Source organism: Lissotriton helveticus, chromosome 1_1, assembly GCF_964261635.1.
Source record: "Lissotriton helveticus chromosome 1_1, aLisHel1.1, whole genome shotgun sequence".
Classification (NCBI taxonomy): Eukaryota; Metazoa; Chordata; class Amphibia; order Caudata; family Salamandridae; genus Lissotriton; species Lissotriton helveticus.
In genome coordinates, this window is record NC_136057.1 from 1,155,842,674 (window position 1) to 1,155,869,071 (window position 26,398).

The 26,398-nt window shown below is 45.8% G+C and overlaps 1 protein-coding gene across 1 annotated transcript in view; it reads right to left on the reverse strand.

Annotated features, from left to right (window-relative positions):
• Positions 1–26,398, reverse strand: part of RELN (reelin) — a 1,711,021-nt gene that overhangs the window by 441,927 nt on the left and 1,242,696 nt on the right. The window contains exon 28 of the mRNA XM_078679027.1: positions 3,730–3,965. Within this exon, the coding sequence (XP_078535153.1) occupies positions 3,730–3,965 (236 nt within the window). The remainder of the gene's footprint in view (positions 1–3,729; positions 3,966–26,398) is intronic.

The window sequence follows — 26,398 nt, forward strand, 5'->3', positions numbered from 1 at the left end:
ACAAGCAGCAGAGTGGTGACGCTCTACCACTGGACCAGAAGCATGCAGGTGGAGGAGCGCCTCGAACTCCTGACCTCCGACTCAGCAGCAGCAGCAGATCACCTATGCCAAAACCACCAGCACTCTCAGATGTATTTGATCAAAAGTAAAACAATAAAAATGACAACATATCCTTTTGATGGTGCATCATATTCCCCTCAATGACATATATAAGTACCACCACTTCTTATGCCACACATTGACCAATACGCACATATAGATAGATCACATTGGCAGGTCTCGTTGATCTACAAGCTGGGAAAATGTAACAGCTTGAAGCGGAGTTAAAATAATTAAGCATTTTGAAAAATGTTACATTAAGAGTGTATTTTTCAGGATATACATACCTTTACCACAATCTGCACCATTATTAGCTAAACAATCATGGCACATGGGCTCCCACAGCCTCTGCTCCCCAGATTAAGGATTGTTTGAGAGTCGGCTTCGGGAACAAACTTGAGGCAGTCAGATAATGCAACAGGTCATATGATATATCAATGGGATGTTGTTGCAAATTTATATAGCGCGTGCTCGACCTAAAGGTATTGGAGGGCTTTACATGAGCACCAGTTACGTTACACACGGACACATTATTTTTTTGGGTAGGTAGGGGGAGATTCAGTGATTTGCCCAGAATCACAGGATGTGGAGTCGACCCCAAGGCTCGAGCCTTTATTTCCCAGCTCCAAAGTCAGCAGCTCTAGCCGTGAGACCACATCCACTTCCACAGTCATGCATTGCGAGCTACACACATGTACTTTATTGCAGTGCCTACCTGTCTCTGGCCTAAGCTGCTGCCCTATGTGCCCTTTACAACACCACTTTTCAGGCACTCTTATGCGCTATGCCAAGTCAACCCCACTGTGACATGACTGGGGTACTTCTCTGGTCCTCACACACAACACACAACTCTGTCCATATGGATCAAACCACCCATCATGCTTTCCATCCACACGCCTGCTCCTGCCAGCGCCAAGAAATCACACATAGCAGTGCGCTACAACAACAGCTAACACTACTGCTATTTACAACACTATCATACAGCTCCTGAGTGCGGTGTGCACTGCACGCTGGTTGTTCAAATGCACTAGAAACTAGTGTTTCTGAAAACCTGAAGCAAAATACAGATCGGGTTGTATTTGTGTACAAAAAGAAGTGCGACACTTTTGAAAACACACTGCAGCCCTTACTTTGCTGGACTGGGTTGAGGGCGGAGGATATGGTCAGCTGTGAGTAGAGTACTGCGAAGGGACGCGGTGTTCACTCCGCTTTATGCCAGGTTTGCTCGCTGAACAGCTGTAACCCGGCGGGGAAGGCCTTCGTGTGTCTTCCGACTGTGCGAGCGGCCCTGCCATCTGGAGGCCCGTGGCCGCACGCTGCCTGGCCCAAGGCTCTTTAGATCTGTTTATTGCTAAAGCCACAATATGGCGGTCTATGCTGCACTGTCAGCCGTGGGAGGAATGATAAAATACCTGTCTGAGATTCAGGCCAGGGCAATTCCAGGGCAGCCCACTGTTACCTTCCTCAGTGCCGGATGTGACTGGCTCACCTATCCCGCTTGCTGGCACCTCACATTGACTAAAGAGATTGTGGGCGTATCACAAAATGTGAGTACGAAAAGGGCTAATTTAAGACAAGCCTCTGGCATCTTAGACAGGGGTAAACTGTTTTTTATGAATGGAACTTTAAAGGAAAGTGCTAATTTTGACTAGAAATGTAGCAGTATTTGTTGTCATCTCTTAAGTAAACAAAACATATCACAATAACATAACACAAATCAACAAAACAACACATTTAATAAAACACAATAGGGTGCAACACAACAAAACAGCCAAAACAAAACACGAAAAACACACTTTAATATAACAACACTATGCAATACTAAAGTACAAAACTGTACTACAGCAAATTGTAACACAACAAATATGAACACAAATCCTTTTTGAGACCTCCTGGCAGGAATAAATGGAGGTGTTTTCAGTAATAACCATATGTATGCAGCTGAAAGTACTTCTGTAAATTGGGCCATTATTTTTAATTTTAAGGGGGCCGGGCTTTTATAAAAACATCGTGGCCTCCACTAGGCTTAGATTAAATTCCAAACAACCTGATAATTTACAGTTTGGCTTGTTTACAAAACACAGTTCTGCCCTACAGTCAATTAGAGTAAAATACAATTATTCCTGTAGAATTGCTACTCTTCTCCGTAGGTGACTGAGTGTGGTGTACACATACCGGCTAGGGCTATCTTCAAAACACAGGTAGAGTAATGACATTTATTCTCATTCTTCTCTCGTACTCCCCCACACTTTCATGTACAGTGCTAATGTGCACATTGTTTCCTGCTACGTGACATATCTTGAAGAGATTTTCGTACTACTTATTGATTTTTTAAATATGTTATTTAAGAAAGAAAAGTATGCGTTCAACAATTTTACTTGTGCATTAGACAGTTGAATTTAGTAAAACATCTGGCTGTCTCATGATACAAGGGTTTGCGTGAGGTTCTGCAGGCGTGAGTTATATGGAAGTTATAGGATGATCTCTGAGTGCTATCCATAATAAGCATAGGTTCCCCCTCTACATGAAACCAAGACCCTGCAGGACAAGACCAGCGAGGTACACTAGGGAGCACCAGGGTAGGATGAGGCCTGTCGCATAGAAAGTAAAACACACAGAACGCAAAGTAATTTTACGAGTATACAACATAAGAGCATTTAAGGTAATACAAAAATACTAATGTCCTTGGAAACTTTAGCGCATGAAGTCACTTTTTCGTACGTTAAATTTGAGGCAATGTATAGCTTTCAAAATCTAAGTTCTTTTTTAATTTTTTTACCCAAACTGTTATTAAGTTAGAACATACATTTCACTCATTGACAACAATGTTTTGAGGCCCGAAAGCTGCATATAAGTGGACATGTATTACTGATAGTGGAGTATGCTGAAATCTCTCATCAAATTGTGTAGCATGTGTTTAGGCTGAGAAATGTTCAGACTAGTAGGAGCAGACATAAAAACAACGATGGGAAATCCTGCACCATGCCTTTTACTGTCTATCTGCAAAGTTAGTAATACTGTCTCTATTGAGCTGAGATAGAATTATTGTTAGCATCTGGGAGAGGGCATACATAGAATACTACGGAAGTCAATCCACTTTTTTAAAAGTTAAAATACCACCATGCATAAGAGTTTAGAGCAATGTCCATGACAAAAATATGGAAGTCAATGGTTCCTAGTGGTGCCAGGCGGAATCTATTGCATTTTGTTTTCTAGTTCGGGAGCAAAAGAGAAGGGAAGAATAGAAATAGGGATATTTAAGAGACCCAGTCCAAGCACAGGGAGAGAAATATGATGTCAAAGAGATAAACTTAGCCATTTTACCAATATTCTAGAGGCTCCAATGGTGAAGCCATATTTCAGGCAGAGATAAATCAGTGAAAATCTTTGACTTCTTGTCTTGTTGTTTGGGAAGTTTTCTGTTTTACCTTTTGGATTTAGGAATGTCCAAAATGGGCGAATCTGAACCACTCGCCGTGCCTGGCATTAGCTCCTTCCAACTGATTTGGGATATGTACATTTTACTGCATAAGGTCAAATATCTAAATATCTAACAAGCCTCTGAACCAGCCTCATTAGGCCAATAATTTGCATTGTGCATCATTAAACCAAAAAAGGAAAAATACCAACCTGGATGCAATGTATCGTGGGATTATGATTGTGATCCTGGTCCATTCTTCGAAGTCCCCGGTGTAGTACATGGTTGGCTCTCGGAGTTCCCGCGAGTGTCCTTCACAGGCCTTGATTCCAGGGGAGGCAGGGTAGCAGCCCTCCTTCACCAGGGACCAGGATAGACCTGCATCATGGGAGTACTGAAGGAAGACAGGCGCAGCACTGCTAAACTCACTCGTGCAACCAATACTCAGCTGCAAAGAAAGATGGACACCTTTAAGGACTCCAACAAGTACCCAGCAATAAATCTACATCTTATGTATCAAGCTGGGTAGTTATAAGTATATGTAAATGAGACATCCTGACGAACATAGCAATGATATTTTTAGTGGCATTACTACAAAATATTTTTAATATAATATAATATAATATAATATAATATAATATAATATAATATAATATAATATAATACAATTTGTAATACAGCTATTTTTTTTAACAACTCTTTTTATTGAGAAATCGCATAAAAGACACAGCACTCCGTACCCCGGAGGAACTGCAGCAAGTACAGTACATCATAATCAGCGAATCAGTTAACATTAGAAAACATGCCCTCTAACCCCCCCACCCCCTTTCCCAAATACAGCTATTTTTAATCTTTTAGGAATGCGTAATTGCAGTGCGGAGAGGAGGGTGAGTAGCAAGCAAACTGGATAGAGGTTTAATGGGGTAGGATGGGCATTACATCGGTTTGTGTTTGTGGAGGAACACGCCTGATGCCCTTAGGAGGTCCTGGTGGGTGGAGATTAGAAAGCCAGTATTAGGGCTTGTCTGCTCATGCAATGAGTCTCCCCTAAGGTAACTCTCAGTTAGATATAATCACCCTGCTCTGAATCCAAGAATATTGACCATGTCTGCACGAAGGTATTAATTTATTCTTGCAGTCTATGTTTTATCTGCTTGTAGGATTCCATCTTGAACATCTCGTGAATGTTATGTTATGTTATGTTATTTGAAACTTGTATAGCGCACGGCTACTCATAGAGTGTCCCGGCGCTTTATTGTAACTGAAATCACAACATAACAAGAGAAACAAACAGAAAAAATAAACAGAAAACCTAACTAAAAAGAAAAAACTGCTACCTACAGGGTAAAGAGCCAAGTTTTAAGGCCCTTCCTAAACGCCAACAAATTGGAGGTACTACGCAGTGCCACTGGCAAGGTGTTCCACAACTGCGGAGCCAGCACACTGAAAGACCGACCTCCAATGCGTGCCCTTTTTATACGAGGAACCACAGCAAGACACAAAGATCCGGACCTCAAAGACCTTGTCGGATGATAAAAGGATAGCCTACTCTGAAGATATTTGGCTCCAGAAGCATGTAAAGCCTTGTGAGCCAAGGTCAAGGCCTTGAACATTATCCGCTTCCGGATCGGGAGCCAGTGGAGTGACTGCAGTAGGCCAGAAACCCTAGCTCGGCCAGATAAACCATAAATGGCCCGTGCAGCAGAGTTCTGGACCACCTGCAGCCTTTGAAGCAGATACTCTGGCAGGCCAAGATAGAGAATGTTTGAGTAATCCATTCTCGAGCCAATTATGGCCTGGACCGTTATTTTCCTATGCTCCTCCGATAGTATTGGCAGGAACTTACAGAGCATCCGAAGAAGCCCGAAACAAGTGCCAACAAGCCCTAGAATCTGGGGACGCAGAGTTAGACCGTCAGCTATCTTAATTCCCAGGTTCTTGGCTATCCGGGAGGAGGCTGCAGGAGGGAACATATTCGCAGGCCACCATTTTTGCCAGTCTGGATCTGTTTTACAGCCAAAAAAGAGTACCTCCGATTTATCCGAGTTGCACTTGAGGCTGTTTAGATGGAACCAATTGAAAACAGCCCCAAGGCAACCCTGGATACTCTCTCCATCGAAATCCGCTCCCTTCTGGCAGGTGAAAAGGAGCTGGGTATCATCGGCGTAAGAAACGATCTGGGCCCCGAAATCCACTGTTCATGTGTTGTAGGAGTGGTAGATTGCCAATGTCTCAGTAAGCATGCTGCATGCTGTTCCCATGGCTAAGGCAGTAATTGGCATCTCATGTGGTGCAAAAGGGTCTCTGGCATATTTGAATTCTTATGTAATAAGTGTACCCTGGCTGATCTCTTTAGAGGATAATATGGAAAGCTGTGCAGCATGCTCCTTGTGTTATGTTCTGAGTATTTGTATAGCACACAACTCACCCAACAGGGTATTCTGGTGCTGAAGCAGGAGCTATATGGGCCAAGCCAGGGTTGTGGCTCGGTGAAGAGTCTTCAGTTTCTTGCCGAATTCAAGAACTGAGAAGGTGGCTCTGATGTGGAGAGGCAGGTCTCTCCAGGCTTTAGGAGCAAGGTATGAGAAGGCACGACTGCCAGATTTAACTCTGTTTATGCAGGAGGTGTGTGTGAGGAGGAGTCTGGCTGAGCGTAAGTGTCTGGTAGGTTTGTGGAAGTTTATGCGATTGTTGAGGTACATGGGTCCAATGTTATGTAAGGCATTGTATGTGTGTGTCAGGAGTCTGAAGAGCGTTTGTTTGTGGATTGGTAGCTAGAGGATCTCTTTGAGGTGCGGGATGATGTGAGTGCAGGGTGGAAGGTTGAGCCTGGCAGCTGAATGTTCTATGGTTTGGAGCATTCTGGTCAATTGAGTTGATTCCATATACTTTCCCAATACAGATGTGGGCTAGGCAGGACCACAATACATGTCATAGGCCACAGTTGGGGAGAGCACATCTGCAGTAACGTGATTCTGAAAGTATATTGGCTTCTTGTATTTTCTTTTACATCCAGTACTCGGTGTAGTATTCTACATTGGCTAAATTTAAAGCTGGCTTCCCTAGGGCCAGGTCATGTGATTCTAAAAGTTGGAAAGAGTCATCTGTCATACAATCCTGGTAAGGGGACTTTTGCCATGTCAAACGTAGGTTATCAGAATTCCTTTCAGATGGCAGTGGGGCACATAGGGGTTGCTAGGCCTAACCGTGAGGGCTGAGGTCATTTACTCCTGATCCCGACCGACTGGACCAAGTAACCCTTCAGGACTTGACTCTCAAGAATAGGGTGATTCGAGCAGTCCAACGCTTCATCAGGTGGGAGGTGGATACAGAAGAGAGAACACAGGCTCCCAACCCAAAATGCACGTAGCAGTAATAAATCATTGTCAGGCCAAATACTCACTTTTATGAAAAAAAAGTATTTTATTTCTACCACTAACTACACAAAGTAAATTAAGACATTCACAAACAAATACACAGTCCCCCTGAGGTCAGGGCTCTAGTGTTTCTTTAGGTAGTCCCCTGTATCCCACTCCTACCTCACTCCTAGAGATAGTGGTTATTCCCCATTCAATATAGGAAACATCCAGGGCAAGCACCACTAGCAGTCTGAGTCTGAAGAGTGCACTCTGATTCTAAATTAAATTCAACAGTGTTTCAGCGCAGCAGCGCAAACTAGCAAGCAAGTTCCCCCCCGGGACCAACTGGCCCGAAATCAGTCTTATCTGCACCTGCAGTCTTGGAGCATCTTGAGTGCACCCCGTCTGCGGGTGCTTGGAGCAGCAGCAGTTGAATCTGGTAGTTTCCTGCATGTAGCTTTGGCGGGCTGTACTCAGCAGGGGCAGAGTTCCTTTTATGTTGTTGAGTCACCAAAGTGACTGGACGTTCTTTGAGGATCCCCCAAACAGAGTAAGTGTCTGATCTATCCAACGGTTGAGGGGGTATGTTGCTGGAGGGTGATGCAATGATCCTGAAGTGGGTCCCTCGCTTTGAAGTGTGCAGGTGCTCACGGCAGCCTCCCTTCTCCCGTGGAGGGCATGGGGGTGTCGTTCAGGTTGCACACCTTGTTGCTCCTGGTGACCCTCTCTGGCATCTGGGGTTACCACATCCTTTCAAGGGCTCCCACTGAACTGATATCTGTAGCCCTAATGCTGATTTTTGTTCTCATAGGCAAACACAGATCATGAATGTGTGCCATGAAATAGACCTGTTTCATGGGCTGCGATCTTGGCGGGCCAGGAGGGGCACCCAAACCACTGCCCTCATTGTGGTGGAAGAGAACTGCCTTCAGCAGGAGTTAAGCGGCACCAGCATGGTGTTACCAGCATAGCATGTAGTGATCAGTAGAATTGAGCAGGTCTTCTTAACCTTTGTAACTGGAGTGAGGCCTACATGCTCACTCATTGTGGAAGAGGTGTGGCGCAGCGGCCAGGGCGACTGATATCGGACAGTGGGGATCACGGTTCGATCCTCGGCACCGGCGGCAGGGGTCTGCCCAGCACCATGTGACTCTGGGCAATAGCTTGCTTAATGTTCCCGACGGCCTCCAACGCCGGGAAACCTACGGGTAGCTGTGCGCTTCATAAATACAGGATTATTATTATTCAAAGTTTTGCTGCTGTGTACTTAACTTACCCCCTTGGCATACATGTGGAGTGCTGCGCAGCGCATGAGTGGCGTATGTACACTGGGTGTATGTGTGCCTCAGAAGGGTGCAATAAAGGCATAATGCAGCACCATGCAGAAAGTGCATCTTGAATGCATGCATTGGGTTATGAATGCCTGTGAGAGGTTCAGTACATGAAGGATTCAGTGCTGTGCAGTGCCTGTATGTTAAATGTATGTGCAGGGTGTTTGTGTGCCTGTGAATGGTACAATACATGGTAGACTCTGGGTTTCATTTTGGGAGGCCCAGGCCTGCATGGTGAAACATGGAGAGGAGGTAGAGGAAATCCACCAAACAGATTTGTGTATTGCTGCATTCCTGTAAGCTAGGTGGAACACACTGGAGAGGGGAGAGCCATGCTTCCTCTGTACACCTCAAAGGGTGCTCTTTGATTCAGAGAGAGGTCACGAGGAAGGGGTCTGGGCACATCTCAGGAAGGAGGTGCAGCTAATAAGGGCATCACAAAGAGTAGGGCTGAGGTCCTGGGCTAACCTTTTGATACACATATCACTGTGGCTGACATCCAAGTGTGAACTCTAGTTACTCCTTTGGTCTGTGTTGTGGGGCTATCTGATTTGGAGTCACTCTTGCTGCAAGAGACTGCTTTCAAGAAATTGGGCAGAGGAGAGGGCACTTCAAAAGGAAGTAAACTTCAAAGACTCAGACTCTAAATGACATTTGGTGACCAGAAAGGGATTATAAGGGGAGCCAGAGACCCCAAAAATTGCTAGCTGACGGCAGCCAGTTGGGTTGTGTGAAGAGGGAAAGCTCTGCAAGACTTCTGCCTGTAACTAGGACTCGGGCAAGCCTTTCTAGTTTCCCTGCTGGTTGAGGGGGACGTCACCCAGGGGATCCAAGACCACCTGCCCTGGAGCCTGGACCACCAGCACCTGCGTACTTGCCAAGACCAGTGTGCCCTATGAGGAGGAGTGGAGCGTTGGAGGGAGCGATGTCAAGTAGGGAGCCCTGTTGAGTGGACTCCCTTTACGAGGTGTGAGGTGATGGCTGCAGCACACACATCATGTTGTTCCTGTGTGCAGGACAAAGTCAGCGACCCTCGTATGCCAAAGGAGGGCCACGTGAATTAAGCCGAGTGCATTGGTATGCCGATCAGGTTGGAGCCCTTGCGTAGTGAGGGTCCGGCAACCACGTATGCCAGTAGGGGTTGCCACGAGAAGAATGCTGTGCTGTGAGGGCCGCAGCCCTAAGGCCATGGTAAGCTGTGACCCTGTATGCCAGGAGGGGCAGCCGCAGAGGACTTCATTGTGCCAAACAGGCCAGAGCCCTTCTACGCCACCAGACTCCAGTTAGCGTGGCAGATGAGGGGTGATACCCCGAAACTAGTCCCAGGGTGCTTGTTTCTGGCCACGGTGGACCTGGCGTGGCAGGTTGGGCTAGACTGTTCCCATCAGAAGGCAGTATCAAGACTGAGTTGGATATGGCTGGAATGGCATGGCGTGCAAAGAAATGATGGATTTAACCCCGATCTGTGACTGTGGGTGAATGTTTGATTTGTTCAGCATTCTGTCCATCATCTGCAGATGCCCCCTGCACCTTTCTGTGCCTTGAGACCCTTTCAGGTGAGTAGTCGCACTTTATAAGAAATCTGATTGATTGATTGATTGCATTGGTAATGTGTCAAACACTTCAAGATAATTTTGTCTTTGTGGTGCCTGAATCCACCCATGCACTACTTCAAGTCTTCAATGTGTATCTTAGCATCATTTTACAACCCATTCCGAGAAACTGATTTTTTGCTACTGATGCATGGTATCCTGTGTTTATTGGCAAGAACCATTAAATCCATTTGAGCTAATGGATTAAAACCTGGCATCAAGGGAGAGAGGTTCTTTATGATGAGTAAATGTCTTAGAACGGGAGAGATGCTTGTCGTGTCTTAGCCTGTGTACACGGGATATCTATGATGCAAAAGGAGAATTGTTGCCAAATATGCTGCTCTCTATTTTATTCATAGAGTCTTTAATCAGACCTAACAATCCCCAGCTTTATTATGCATCATCGTAACTGGAAGGTGACACAGCACAAATAATTTTAGCTATTTACCATAAGAAATTAAATACTGAACCACCAAAAGCATCTTTCCTGCATCTTACCATAATCAAGGTACTAGGGTTAATGCATGCTAACTTGTGAACTGTCTTCTGGCTAGCCATCACTGAAGCACCACAACTGGGTGAAAATCAACCCAACAGAACCGGAATGAAATGGGCCTATTATGAATGCTGAGTTCTCAAATATCTACCCAATACAGCCAATCACATTTGTTGATTGGTCTACACTGGTTGCTGCTATCTGCAATAAGGGGGTCTAAAGCAACTCCTGATTCTCCTCAATACCACAAGCATGGTCACTAGTGAGCATATTTTTGCTGGAAAACAAACGGGGCCCCTGGAAATAAGATACAACCCTACCAAGGAAAAAGACTGATTTGGAAAAAGAGAGCACCGGGCACAGTGCTGTTTGCTTCAGAAGGGCAAATAAACTCTAGATATCTATACACTTAAACCATTTGTAAATATCATCAAAAGCAACATTTTAATCACCAGTCTCTGCATATTGTATCATAGCAAATCATTCAAATGTCGGCAATGAATTTATTATGAATCTTCTATTATCTACGCAACGCGAAATCCACCGTGCCCTCACTGATCACTATAAGCAGTTGTACAGGGCCAAAGGAGTTGGCCCCAGGCATCTTCTAGAGGGGTTTTTGGATTCTATCCAACTGCCCACAGCCTCAGAGGAGCATAAGGAAGCATAAGGAGGCACTCAATGGAAATTGGGGAGGCGATCCAGTCAATGGCATCCGGGAAAACGCCGGGGCTGGATGGTTTGCCTGCTGAGTACTATAAAGCATACCGTGAGTCCCTGGCGCTGTTCCTTCACGCGCTATACAGTACAGCGGTAGAGGAAGGATCGTTGCCCCCTTCAATGCTGGAGGCGTTCCTGGTCTCCCTGCCTAAACCAGACAGAGGGAGCACGGCTTTAGAACCATATAGACCCCTGGCGATGCTTAATGTGGATTATAAAATCCTCGGAAAAGTGCTGGCGGAATGGTTGGCAACAGTGGTAAATGCAGACCAGAATGGGTTTGTCCTTATGAGGTCCACGTCGTTGAACCTCAGGAGGTATTACAGGGGGGCAGCCGAGGCCAAACATGAGTGGCCCAGAGCAGGACGTTTTATCCTAGATCTGGTGAAGGCGTTTGATTGCTTAGAATGGGGCTACCTGTCGGCGGTGCTGCTGCGATACAAGTTGGACATGGGGTTCCTCCATATGGTCGACTTGCTATACAAGAATCCCACAGTCCGAGTGCGGCCAGGCCCCTACATCTCTGAAGCGGTACCGGTGGGCCGGGGCACCCGGCAGAGGTGCCTCATGTCCCCGTTGCTGTTTCGCACTGGCAATTGAGCCCCTAGCGGTGGCTATACGGGCGACTCTGGGGGATGGTATACCACTGGGGGACATGGTCCATCAGGGGCCGCTCTGCGCTGACGACCTGTTGGTGTATGCGAGGGACATGGGGCATATACCGGAGCAGCTGGCCCAGCTGCTGCAGACCTTTGCCACCATCTCGGGGTTTCGAGTGAATGCGGGTAAATCCTGTCTTTACGCTTTTAGCGCAGGGGCCGCGGACCCGGGATACTGTCTTGACGGTACACAGGTCCAGCGGAAAGAGGGTACCTTCCGATACCTGGGGATACAAATCTTCCACCACCCAGCTGATCTGTTTGATGGGAACCTGGGAAGGGCAGTCAAGGCGCTTAAATCGCAGGTGCGCTTTTGGAGTACACACCCACTGACGACTACAGGTAGGGTGGCGCTCGCCAAAATGGTCATGCTTCCCTGTCTCCTGTACTACTTTGTTAATTTGCCACTATTTATTCTGGCCCCCTTCTTTAGCATGCTTAATAGGATGTTGTGGGACTTTGTCTGGGGCACTGCTAGGCACAGGCTGGCGCTAGCGAAATTATACCTGCAAACAGATCGGGGAGGCCTGGCTGCTCCTTGTTTCGAATGCTACTATCTGGCCGCTCTGTTGCAATGGGTTGCTCGCTGGCTGGGGGATAGGGGCAAGGATGATAAAGCCACAACAATGCCGCCATACTCGCTAGAACAAATAACCAGACTTTTCCATCCTCTTGCTACAGTTACGCGGCCGACTCCGCTCCTCTTAGCTGTGGCATACAAGTGCTACCGAAGGGCCCTATATCTCACCCGCAATACTGTCCCTTATGCACCGGCCATACCTCTGGAGGGTTTCCCTGGTGGTGGAGGGGTGCTTATGACTCCTGTGCTTATGGAATGGTGGGAGGCCGATGTTCGTACGCTTGGAGATCTATACCGGGATGGTGAGCTCATACCATACAAGACCCTGGTGGCAGAGGAGGGGCTCCCACCCGGGGGGCGGGGGGGGTTTGGCGCACCGCTCCTGATGGCAAGATTGACTGCCAAATGGCGGGACGTGACCACGGAGCCAAGCCAGCATCTAACCATGCAATACCTGTATGTCATGGGGAGAGGCAGGCACCTGGTTCGCTGGTTTGTGGCATCGTTGAGGGAGCATGCAGATGTTAGCTTGGGCTCGCTTCGATGCAAATGGGAAGTGAACCTGGGGCGGCCACTGGCGGATAAGGAGTGGGAAAGGATACTTAAAATTCCTGTGCGTATCCCCAGAATCATGCGGTTCCACCAAATGCAGTTATTCATTGTCCACAGGGCTTATCTCACACCAGAGCTGATCAACAGGTATTTTCATCGTAACAATGCACTGTGCCCTAGGTGTAATGAGCAGGGGGCGGGGTTCTTGCACATTCTGTGGAGCTGTCCTGGGTTGGGCATCTATTGGCGCGCAATTAGTGGGCTGCTGCAGGGTAGCACGGGTCGTACCATACTCTTTGACTGGCCAGAGTATATCTTGCACCACTTCAAGAGGTCCCCTAAAGACAAGGTAACGTCCCGATTCTTGGACATGGGGCTCGTGGTAGCAAAGCGCCTCCTTACAAGCAGATGGAAGGCACATGACCTGCCGCACACACGGGCAAGGATTTCCTCATTTCAGGTATGGGCTAGGGCAGAGGGGACAGCCAATCCGAAGGGAGGAAATGCTGGGGTTACGGAAGGAGCCTATAGCGGCCCACTGGGAACAGATGCTCTGCGCGTTACAGCGGCTGGAAAGGTAAGGCCACACCAGACACACGGAGGGAGCAGATAATGACCACACAGGCGGAGGCATGCCACAGGCCACTGTACTAATGGGATAGTATGGTCCCACTTTCTTCTGCTCTACTCTGGCACGAGTGTAACTACACTAGCGCGGTTATAGCTGAGGAGTGCACAAGTGGCCCCCGGGGGTAGGGTGGTGGGGACAAAGGTAAGGGGGAAGGGAGTTAAGCATGTACACACGGTTTACGCTGCCATTGTTATTGTCCTTTGCTTTGTAAGTAAATCATCTGTTTCATTGATCGAGCTGAACGGTCAGCATTGGACCACACAAGTAACTGGGAGGTTGACAAACTGCTTTTCTACTGTAACTTAGAGACTACATCAGAACTGCCAGAATGCAGTACAGCTAGATCCTGAGTGAGCATTCATTGTTTCATTCAGAGTAAAGCTTGAATAAATGTAAAACCACTGTGGCCACATGCTCATGTACTGACAAACAAGCTATGCATGATTGTAAGCTTCTGTATGCAATGCCTGTTATTACTGAGTGTAATCTTAAAACAATAAAAACAGATTTGACAAAAAAAATGAATCTTCTATTATCAATTATGCCAGTTGAAAGATTGAACTAGCAAGTTAATTGTATTGATTGTCTAATGTCATATCATTTTATTAGACAAATATGTGTATTTGTGTTCTAACTAAATAAGAGGGAATATGTATTTGTGGAATTTGTATATGAATTTTGTATATGTGAAAGTTTTTTCTATCAAATATGAATAATTTTTTATAAGAAAGATTAAAGACAAATTTAATGATTACAATTTTGCTTTTGATGATATTTACAAATGGTTTAAGTGTATCTGGAGTTTATTTGCCCTTCTGTAGTAAACAGCACTGTGCCCGGTGCTCTCTTTTTCCAAATCACTTATGAACATATGCCTCTACCAGCCTTGAAAAAGGCCCTTAGTGTTTCTGCTTGCCACATAATGTGTTACTGTTGATGCCTGTAATGGGCACATAGTTAGACTACAGTGATCTTTCCTTTGGCACACCTCCAAAACAGAGAGGACCAGAGGTCGCGGACTTTAAATCTAAGCACCTTTCCTCAGAAGAGAATACTGGTAACTGGTCAACAAACGCCTCCTTTTCAAGACTCTCAGTATGGCCCTCATAGCATTCAACTGGCTCGGAGCCCTCTTTGTTATTCAGAATTAGTGACCATGTGTTATGTTATGTACCCTTCAGACCTCCTTAATGGTTCCTACTTTGGACCTGGCCCAGCGTGAGGTAAACCGCTTTTTAATGGAAGTGGTGAAACTATGGAATACATCTGCAATGCAACTTCACAAACAGGCAGCCACGGTCTGTGCAGGTAAGCGCGGTGGGGCCAGGGGGGATGGGGGTTTGATTTTAACAGACGACGAGTAAAAATTCATTATTTATTTAATTTCCCCTCATGGTCATCGGTTGAAATTCCCTCCCATCTGGCTCCATCAAGTCCTGCACGGGCCGCGGCTGCAAACAGGACTTATTCTTCAAGGTCCTAAGACGTAGTTTTCATTCGATGCCCTCTGGTTACCTTGTTTGGACCTCAACAAATGGCCTCTGCCGGCGCCAACAAACCACTAGTAGTATTAGAGTTCTCGTTCACAAATAACTACGCTATAACGTAAGTGGTAAGGGGTTGTAGAAGTGGCTGCTTACCGCCTAGTAACAGTCTTAGCCCTGTCCCTGAGTGAAAGTAGATTGCTTCAATTCTGGAAACTCATGAAAATCAAACTTTTCAGGCATCAATTCTACTGAAACTGCAACATAAGCACGAGATACCCTGGCTCCGGCTGACTCTGAATTTTATATGTATTTCAGAACCTTCAATTCTATCTTTTCTCCTTTTTGTTCCAGCACATTGAAACGGCCTTGGTAATATGCAAGGCTGGCTGAAACTTAAAGAATAAATATATCTGTAATTTGACCAGGGAAGCCCCGTAGGGATGACACATACCGGAACCTTAAAATGAAAAGAAGCATACAAAAAGCCCTAATTGTCCAATGTTAGAACATCTGCAAATTACGTCAATCAAGCAGCGAGAAAACAATGCTAATCTGGGTACCGAATTGTACATCTTTTTGACTTCTGTTCCACTGAACATGCTTCGAGAAATTGCTTAAATGTTCATCAGAGAAAAGCTTAAATCAAGCAGAATGTCAAGCATTTCAAAATGAGAGGTATTCTCTTTGAAACAGATGATGGGAGGTGTTGTACTCCTTTCCACTGCTCTGCTAATTGTCTCAGGTGGTGAAAATATTCAGGGACTTGTTAGCAGCAGTACAGCTTTTTTTAGATTTCACATCCGAAGATAGCACCTACCCTGGCATTGCCACTGATTAAACAGAAAAGGTGTCAGCATGAGAAACAGATTTTTTTTAATGAGTGATACCGTCAATACGTAGCTCTGGGTTACAGCAAACACGCCACCGCGGGATCCATATGATGCCTATAAAAGTTTGATGCACTAGAATTCTGACCTGGGAAGAGGTGTGGCAATCAAAAATGCATGCAGTGAAACAGACAAAAACAGAAAAGCGATAGGTTGAATGCTTAAATTAATGCCAGCCATTGGTAGTTGCAATACAGGCCTCCATTTTCTGGTCCATTATGGCGCTTCAGACAGAGACCAGTCGTGTGCAAAGCAAACTTGGTCCCGTTCCAGTAGTGAAAGTCCAGCCCACGCCCCGTCTAGACGGGAGCAGAGACCAGTTTCAGTCTATATGGGCCTTATCATCGAGGTGCAACCTGAGCCCAGTATCACAGTGTGCATGGGACCCACTGAAAACCAGAGCGTTAACGATCTGTGGTTGCGCACCGCAAGTGATGTTCCACGGTTTGCCCACATTGATGCAACTGACTTAGGCACGTAATGTCAAAGACGAGAAAAAGAATCAGATGCCAGGTTCAAAAGACGGATTGTGGATCCGGTGAGATACAAAGGGATATTGATTGCTTTTTGTCAATTTCATCTGATGGCAGAATAAGATCATTTTAAGTCTACCCTGTACAGTGCTGTCCATCCTCAGTGGTATGGGTGAATTCCGGGCACGGTGAACCTGCTTCCACTTATTCTACCCCAGGGTCAATCCTTCAGCTATACTGGCTTGCAATTTTAAATCACAGTATCTTTTATTGTCTTGTCCCAGTATTCTTGGCTCAGATTTTTTCAATGAAGTTGGTTCCTCCTAAATCTCAGTATGGTTGGAGCTAGCAACCTTCATTATTGAGTTAATCTTGTAAGGATTCGACAGACCCTTTGCTCTTTCATCTAGACTATTCAAAGGATTCAGATCATGTGATTGCCCTCCGTATATTTTGCGCCTCCTGTTTAAAATGGATATCAACAGAAACAAACAATGAAGACAGAAAAATAATAAGACCTGGGAGTGGTACACCTGCATAACTGTGAGGGTAAAGCAAACCTGTCTCTTTGTAAAATTCAGAAAAATTCTGTCAGTTTAATGCTCATCTACCTACACGTACTAATGAAAGAACAAGTAATTCAAAATCAACCATTTTCTAATCTAGTTTCTGTGACAACAGGTGTATGATGCATGCTTCTATAGGAAACCTTCCTTCACAGGCCCCACTCGGCCTCTGTGAATGAGTACTTCCTTTCAACTAGACAAAGAGAATTCCTTTTATAGCACAATGGTTTGTTTAGTTATTCGCTTCAGTTCAGATGTTCACAAGTTACTCTGAATTCAGAATGACCAAATCATCATCTTCGGCAACAGCAGTAAGTGCCAACTGGCGGTAAAGAAATAAAGTCAGAAAACTAGCAAACATTGTCGCAAATTCAACATGAAACATTCCTCAAATATCAGCTTTAAAATATTTTGAAAACGCCAAAGCTTTATCGCCAAAAAAAGCTGCAAATATTTTGAGAAAGCAGCAATTTTGCACTTGAATACCATTCTATCGTCTTTCATTAGTACATTCATCTTTGCCAAACATATGCATGCCATTTTCTGTAAATACACTTTACTTGACAGATATGCCTTGATTACAAATCCATATCCCGTTTGTCATTTTCAGCAAACGCACCATTTTCGCTCCAGTTACTAGGCTGTAACTTTCTGAACATACACCAACTTGTCCTACAATCGGAGCTTGACATCATCAAGTAATTAGTCATTTTCAACTCACATGGACAGATACCGCCTCACATCCCCACGTTCAGGAATACACATTCAGCTCCATGTCTTGTATGTCAAACGTCATCAAATGTCAAAGAATCATTGCCGGACTTCTGTGTCTAGTACACATGCTTGCTTGGTGAAAGGGGCATGATTTATAGAGATGTAGGTTGCAATACACTGGGTCCTGGCCTGCCCAGAGTTGTGAGGCTGAGCAGAGTGCACCAGCACAGGTAATGTTTTATCTGCAGATTGTGGTGATGACAACCAATACCATACCGGGGGTTCGTTCATCCTTGCCTGATCTATCCTTCATCTGAAGTGGTGTACCTCCAAAACGGACAGTTCAATAAAGGCAGCTTTGTTTAAGTTCAATCCATCAGAAACTGACTACCAGCTTCTCCTAGGTGATCCTGCCCAACCATTCAATGCTAGTTAGACTTAGACGATTGTGTATAGGTTGGTGGAATCTACACATGCCTTTGGTTTTTTGGAGTCTACAGGTGTTATGTTTCCTCCACTTTTACAAAAAAAAACCTCAAACAGCCAATACAAGCTTATGCTTTTGAGAAATTGCAAACTCATCTTCCCGTCTAAAGTGTGCTTTCAGTTGTTCAGTCTTTTCTTATGTGTATCCACAGACCCTGAAACTCAGCAAATTAGTGCACGAGCCCGGACATGGCGGCTCAAAGACACAGCGCAGCAACCCTCGCTCATCTTTTCCATGCAACGTTGTCAGAAGTGCAGGCGCCAACTCATAGGGTCTCAGATTCAGATCATACCTTGTAGACAACACAGGTTCTTCAGAACTGCTCATACCACTCCTGGTGTACATGTGTATGGAAACCTAATGCGATAAAGATACTGCTCCAGATGTAATGAGAGCTCTAGTATTCTACATTTAGATTTTACTCTTCCCCTATCACCACAACCATGACCTTGAGACACTTATAGTCACTGTAACCCCAAATTAAAAATGAGTTTCAACACTAAAGCATGATATAAGTTTTGTTGAATGACTACCACAGTTTTTCCCGGGTCTCCTTTGCCCTCTATATCGCAGTACGCATCTAACATTACTGAGTAAAATATAGGGGCATATTATCAAGACAGGAGATACAATTATCGCCGCTTTATCGACAGAAAACTGCAGAGAAAGCGGCGATAATGGGCTTGATAATATGCTCTATGGAATTCCAATCGAAGCCCATGTTAGATGTGAAGACATCTAACATGGGCTTCGATTGGAATTCCATAGAGCATATTATCAAGCCCAATATCGCCGCTTTATCGGCAGTTTTCTGCCGATAAAGCGGCGATAATGTTATCTCCTGTCTTGATAATATGCCCCATAATTCCTTAGACAATGCCTAATACAACTGGCTCTGCTGAGGAACATCGCTAGGTCTCGTGTAGAACTGTGCTAAATTGTGATGCCACTGTGCCGTTCAGGTGGCGGAAGGTGGTCGGTTAGCTGGAGACGCTGCCTTAGAAATATATGGCAAATTAGGTTTTTATTTCTAGCAGCCTACTCAGTAAATTGCAATAGACAAGCTGATAGCCTCTGGTTTACAGAATTCTAGTGTGGGCAATCTGTTTGAACCCTTCCAAAGGATTCATGATTCTAAGGCCCTTGTGAAGGACTCAGTGGACAGCACTGTTCAATGAACTGCAACTCTGTCTCTGTCTACATGGTCGGTCGCGCCTAACTGTGTTGAACAATGTGATGTTTAAAACAAAATACATAATATATTAATTTGCATCAACTCTGACTAGAATCCACGAAAAGGGGATCAACTGATCTTCCTTTTCACTAAACTAATCTTTCCTTTATGTTGTTTCCTCGAAGCGTTAATGGGGTCTCAACCTTAACTCCCGTCTCTCTAAATATTCAACAACAATGATAATGGATATAGACAATTTATTTTTCTTCTAGCTTAAGAAGATAATTGTAGTTATACCAGTGGCGAAAAAAAACCCTATCAGCAATTCAATGATGAGCATATTATGTCTTATCCTAACCAGCAAAGCAAGGACTGTGTTGCTCAGAGTCAGACTGATGCGCTGGGTCAGGTATGGCTGGATTTAATCAAGAACATAATAGCACAATTGGTTATTTCAATTCTGAAGGGAGTGAGAAGCGCAATGATGTGACTGTGAGAAATGGGGTTCCTGGCTGGGACTTCCATTGCACTTCATATGAGGGACTCGTTTCTCTTCTCTTCTCTTCTCTTCTCTTCTCTTCTCTTCTCTTCTCTTCTCTTCTCTTCTCTTCTCTTCTCTTCTCACTTGAGCGCCCCCCCCCCGCAAGGTACATGGAGGGTCCCCCTCTCTGGACTCAATTAGGAGTTCTCAGGCAAGGGTACTGTTCTGAGTGGCCCCCTGCAGCTTGGGCCTCCCACACCACAGTGGATGCGGGGGCCTATGTTACAACTCTTCTCTTCTGGCGTAATGAAACTTGAGGGGGCCCCCCTGCAAGGTATATGGATGGCCCGCCTCTCTGGATCCAATTAGGAGTTCTCAGAGGCAAGAGTACTGTGCTGTGGGGGCCCCCTGCAGCTCAGGGGCCCGCAACTCGGGGGCCCTGCACTGCGGGGGCTTATGTTAGGCCTCTTCTCTTTCTTCTCTTCTCATAAAACTTGAGCCCCCCCCCCCCTGCAAAGTACATGGAGGGCCCCCTCTTTGTACTCAATTAGGAGTTCTCAGAGGCAAGAGTACTGTGCTGTGGGTGCCCCCTGTAGCTCAGGGGCCCGCCGCTTGGGGGGCCCCGCTCTGCGGGGGCTTATGTTCGGCCTCTTCTCTTTCTTCTCTTCTCATAAAACTTGAGCCCCCCCCCCTGCAAGGTACATGGAGGGCCCCCCTCTTCGACTCAATCAGGAGTTTTCAGAGGCAAGAGTACTGTGCAGTGGGGTCCCCTGCAGCTCGGTCCCCCTGCAACGCGGGGCTTATGTTATGCCTCTTCTCTTCTCTTTCTTTTCTTCTCATGAAACTTGAGGCGACCCCCTGCAAGGTACATGGAGGGCCCCCCTCTTCGACTCAATCAGGAGTTCTCAGGCCAGGGTACTGTGCTGAGGGGCCACCTGCATCTGGGGGACCTCCCGCACCGCAGGGAATGTGGGAGCCTATGTTACACCTCTCTACTTCTCTTCTGGTGTAATGAAACTTGAGGGGGCCTCCCCTGCAAGGTACATGGATGCCCCCTCTCTGGACCCAATTAGGAGTTCTCAGAGGCCAGAGGTATGTCCTGAGGGGGCCTATGTTATGCCTCTTCTCTTCCTCTCCTTGCTCTTATAGTGCTCCACCGCCTTTCTCGTGCCCCTGCTCTCCTCCTTACGGATATGTCTCTAAAAGTGAATAATAAATAAATGAAAAGTCGATTCGACCCCGGATTGCATTGTATTTAAGGCCTGTGGAAGCCCAGTTGTGCCCCAGTCCTCGTTCTGAGCAAATCCCATCTCTTCAATAATTCCGCCCGTGAATTATTCATCACCTGTAGCCACCAATTATGTAAGGACCATGTCGTGGTGGCGAGCTCATTAACATTACATTGAAGAAGACCCCTAGAATTCCCCAGTGGGAATTCATTATAAACTCAATGAAATTTTGATTAGCGCGCAGAAACAACAGATTGTCAAAGCCAATAAAGCTTCCTTTTGGACGGAATTTTGATGTGTTGACACAGCTCAAAGACGTTTGTAAGCCTTTTGGCAATAACAAAGGTAAGCCTCGTCCAAGTGCACAACCACAACAAAAGTCGGTTGCTCAAAGGAAGCACATACGCACATGTGCACTGTGAGGGATGTGGGGCACGAGCTTATAAAATCATAATAATGAATGAATTCGCATGTCATAGACGAATTATTGTTACTGAGGCTGTAATTAAATAAGTTGCATTTTTATTACAGTAACATTTACTGTGCATTAAATACAGAACAATTGTGCCCCACGTGTGCCTCTGTTGAGGCAAATTTAGTGCAAAAAGCTGTTTTTATTGGTAAAACGCGAGCTGGGTTTCTGAAAAATAGCTGCTATTATTCCATGGAACCGAGAGAGGTGCACGTTGAGGAATCTCATTGTATGCTACTTACATTGCACATTTCGAAAACACAAGCACATTCAAATACCACCATTGTACTGATTTTAAAGGTTTGCTATGTCATTGTGATGCCACCAGAAAACTTAGTTCCCATGGGGTTCTTAGCAATTCAGCACCTGCGATATTACCAAGGCATAAGGATACTCTGGAAAACAAGCTGTAAAATACAGCACAGGCTTTGTTTCAGTCCAGTTTTTTCTACACACTTTGTACAGGGAGATAGTCCGCCTACAAGTGTTTACAGTTTTTGTTGCAAAGGGAACGGGGGCACGAGTGAATGGCACATATGAATCCGTCCTGGATCACTAAGTCTGGTTCAATATAAAGACGGGTCTCCTGGGGAAGGTCGGACTGGGACAAAAAATAGGCCCGGGCACCAAAATAAAAGTGGCCCCCATTAACGAATCAGTTAGCTAAAACAGTGGCAGAGGTTTACAAATCAGGTCAGTTGTGAACTTGTTAAGACACACTGCAAGGGATGGGAGATTGCATGCATTTGTGTAAGATCAGCGACATCAACAATAAAAACCGGCCCACCTGGTCAGAAAACAGGACTAGCTGCTAGGAAACCAGCCCACACACGGATCTGTCAGACCAGCCCATTGGGCACTGCCTGATGCCGTATAGGCCAGTCCGACCCTAGTCCTGGGTGAACAACCAGGAGCTGAACAATGCGAGGAAAAACTTGACAACTGCCTGGGAAGCCACCAGGTAGCAGGCACCGGATTGTCCTTAATTGCGTCAACTATCAACCCAGAAGCAAAAGAAATGGGAGAATTTGCTTCACTTGCTACATCCACCTGGTGCTCAGCTGAAGTAACTAGGATAAAATGTATATCTAAGACACTGCATTTCGTGAAGTTTACCCTGGACCGTGTTCTGTGCTGAACAATTTTCAGAGCAGGTGTGCTGCCATCAGTGTTACATCACCGAAGTCACAGGGATTTTAAAAAATCCAGGCCTCACACAAAGAAAAAGTGTAGCAAATGAGCGACACCCATATTTTGGAGCACTCTGTCGCAAATATATTAAAATAGCATGGTACGGTACCCCACTGGCATTTACAGACAGCACATTTTGCATCGAACTGGCCTCTTAGTTTTCAGACATTCAGATTTTCGGATAAAACGATATAACACACAAACGACAATGTGTTGAAAAGGAATTTCAGCGACTATCATTTGCACATCACTAAGTAAGGTGTCATGATTTTCTTTGATTCTATTATAAATCTTTGCTTTCACCACACGTAAAAATTACATAAAAAGTGATTCATTTGTGTTTTCTTTACTGCTGGTGTATTTTGAAATCTTTGTACAATACTTTTAAATGTATTTAAATGTTATTGTGGCACCCAGCAGCCTTTCCTTTCACACTCCTTGTACTCCAGCTAGATTGCCACAAAGTTCAGTTTACAAAATACTCTCACTTTGCAGCCAGAAAAAGAAACGTAAACACTAGTCAGCAATTTGTCAGAAGACATTTGACCTCTGGCTTTGAACACACAGCAAATGTAAAAAGATAAAGACAAAACTTTCAAGGGATCTTTATTGCTCATTCACCTTCCAAACTGTTTCATCATTATTTCTGGGGGTGCTGCAGCCCGCCCCCCTACTTCCAGTGTCTACGATCCGCAAGAGGAGAGGCAAGGTCGGATGTCTACACAGGGCATCATTTCGCTTGCCCCTCTTTAAACGGGTGGATGCGACAATAGTGCCAGTCACATATGCACAGTAATTAACTTTAAAGGTAACAAGTAAATTGAGTAGGTCCCAGCTACTTCTGGACTAGGATTACAAGCAAACCTAATTAGGTGTTGGAGCATGTGGGAATCACATCCAGGACCTCAAGGCACATCTCACAAGGAAGGGCTTATTCAGGAGGAGTATCATGTTTTCAGAGGGCCTTAAGCTGATTCGCAGAACTAATGCACTTCCATGTTCCCTGAAATATCAGTCCAGCATCCTGCTGTATATCGGGATTTTTATTGGTTCATTTCATCCTGACGTTCGAATTGCTGGGATTCACAGTTGCACTGTGTAGTGTCGTGCTCGGAATGATGACAGACACTTATATATCTTTTACAGGAGCCTTTATTGTATGCTTCTGTACTCGTCCCTGTCCCTACTCTAACTGTCCCTTTCCTGTCTCCGCTCCTCCTCTTCCTCTGGCCCCTTCGCTCCGCCCACTCCCAACTACTAGAATGCATCACAATATTACATCTCCCCCCTTGTTAACGAAATGAACTTAGCGTCCAACATATTTATAGTTCCTCAATCAGCCACGCGGGTCCGCGGGCCGTTCATTTGAGCTATGGAGACGCATCTCCGTTTCCATTGTGTGGCTTTCTGTCGCCTTGACGAGAGCATCCTTTACTACAAGAGTGCATCTTGGCAATTGCACAACGTCTCGTGTGATCTGCGTATGCTCAGATTTGTGGTAGTTTTCAATCAGCGTCCGCGTGATCCACTCACCTTCAGTGTCTGAGGTGACTGTGAAGGGCTCAGATTGATATCGGCAGTCTGTCTTCCTTTGCGACTCTTGTTCGATTGACAATCGAACTCTTTTCTGAGGGGATGTTGTTCTGGTTCTCTTCCGAGCACCCGCATGTACTTTTGCTTCTTTTTGTTTTGTCCGGTTGAGGGCAACACTGACCTCCTGTTCAGAGTCCTGGATGCCAGACGGTAAGGTACTATCTGAAGAGATCGTCTTGGTATGGCTTGGGGACTTATTTGCTGCCTCTGGTTGTCGCATCCACTCCCGCTCGCGTTTGGGACTGGTGAACCCTGGGACCATCTGGGCATGTGTATGTTTCTCTCTCATCCGATGATGACCTGTCTCTATTGACACATCTGGCTTCCCTTGCAGATTGACTGGCTGGTCCTTTTCCATCCGGTGAGTAATGTTCACCATATCTGTTTTCCTTTTGTAGGCCCTTTGAGTCAGCCTCGCTGACCCCATCAGGGGTGACGGTGCATTATTTATGTCTTGATATCTCTGTGACTGACATGATAGGTTGTCTTGTGAAGTGATTGAGTATTCAGAGACATTGGTGTGAAACATGTTGCTCTTGATGGGAAGAATGTCCCTTGGTTCTATGGTGTGTTCGGGTGGTTGACGCCATGGCCGTTGTCGGGACCATGACTCGGTCGACTCGAGGAATCGAGCAGACGTGCTGCCTGAATCGGAAGAGTCTTTTGTTGCTTTCCTTTGAGAACGTTCCTTTGAGCGTGTCCTGAATGGTAAGTTTCTGAAATAGGTAGACCGTGACGGGCTGCTCCTAGAGTCGGAAGTTTCTCTGGGTACCTTTCTCGAAGTGGCTTCGGTGTCATCTCACTGGAGAGGTTGTTGGATAACCACATGTTTATGTCTTGTGTTTGATCCCAGGGTGCTTCATATTTGCCTCTCTCACATGATGATAATGACCTCCTCTCAGTTTCCTCGTTATCTCGGATGTCATGGATGCGTTTGTCTTCCCTTTTCCGGTGTCTGAGTGAATCAAAAGTCCATCTTATGCGGTTGGCTTCTTCTTCCCGCTTGCTTTGTGCACTGACATCTGTGCTATGGGTGTGATGTGTTCTACTGCTTGATGCTTCTTCGGACGCATCTACAGAGTTTGGCGAATAACGGGATGCTTGGGGGTGCTCGTGTGCCGATTTCCGGTGTTGACATGATTGTTCCCATCCTCTGTAGTTTGTTTTTCTTGCCCACTTGTTGGGCAGACTGCCATCTTGTCCCTGGGTGCGACCTGTCCAACTTGACGCTTCATCCTCTTCAGTATAATTTGTGCCATACTTTGAACAACTCCTTGAGGGTGAATGACTCCTTAAGGTTGTCTTTTGTATTGTTGATTCGGAGTATTCCATGTCACTTCGTCTCTCCCGCTGTCTTGTCTCTTTCCTGGTATCTTTGTGTCTTGCACTCAGGTGTGATTCTTTTGATGATTCTCTTGCTTTGACCCGCACTCCAACTTCGGCCTTCTTGATGATTTCCTTTAGCGACCAATGCCCTCGAAGGATCTTGCGCTTCGTGTTAGAACTTGAACAGCCTTCGATTATCCGGGGCCGAACTGCTTCCTCATTTGTAAATGTGTTGGAATGGCAGCATTGTACCAGACTTTGCAACCGGGTGATGAAGTTTGGCAATGGTTCTCCTGGTTCCTGCCGTGCTGTTTTGAAGGCAATGCGATCAAGATCCACGTCTGCCTGTGCGTTGAAATAGGCGCGTAGCTTCTCTTGGAGTCTTTCATAGGTCTCTGTGTCCTTGTCAGAGAATGTTCTGATTAAGCGTCGGCCCTCATGACCCACCAGCTGGAGGAGTAGTGTCATACATTTTCCATCTCTTCGTGCACCGATTGTGTCAAGGAAATCGTCCAGTGATTCCAGCCACCGGTTCCATTTGGGACCCAGACTATGAATGTCAGTCTGTGTCACTGGGGGTGGTACTTTAACACAGGGATTGGACTTGTGTGTTTCTTTCCTTGCCGACATGATGGTGGAATGTGCTAGTATGACACTGTCACAGGACTGTTCACTTTGCTTCCTGTCTTCTTTTGCCAACCCTCCTCGGGCGAGAGCCTTTGTTTGGTCGTTTCCTTTGATTGTGGTAAGATTCGCCGCTCCCGGGTGACTCGTGGCTGATCAAATTCCCGCTTTCTTTGGTGTTGCGTGCTAACTGCCGGTGGTCGGTGGCGCTTCCGCAATGATACGTGCCAACATTGACATCTTGTTCTTGCGTTTCG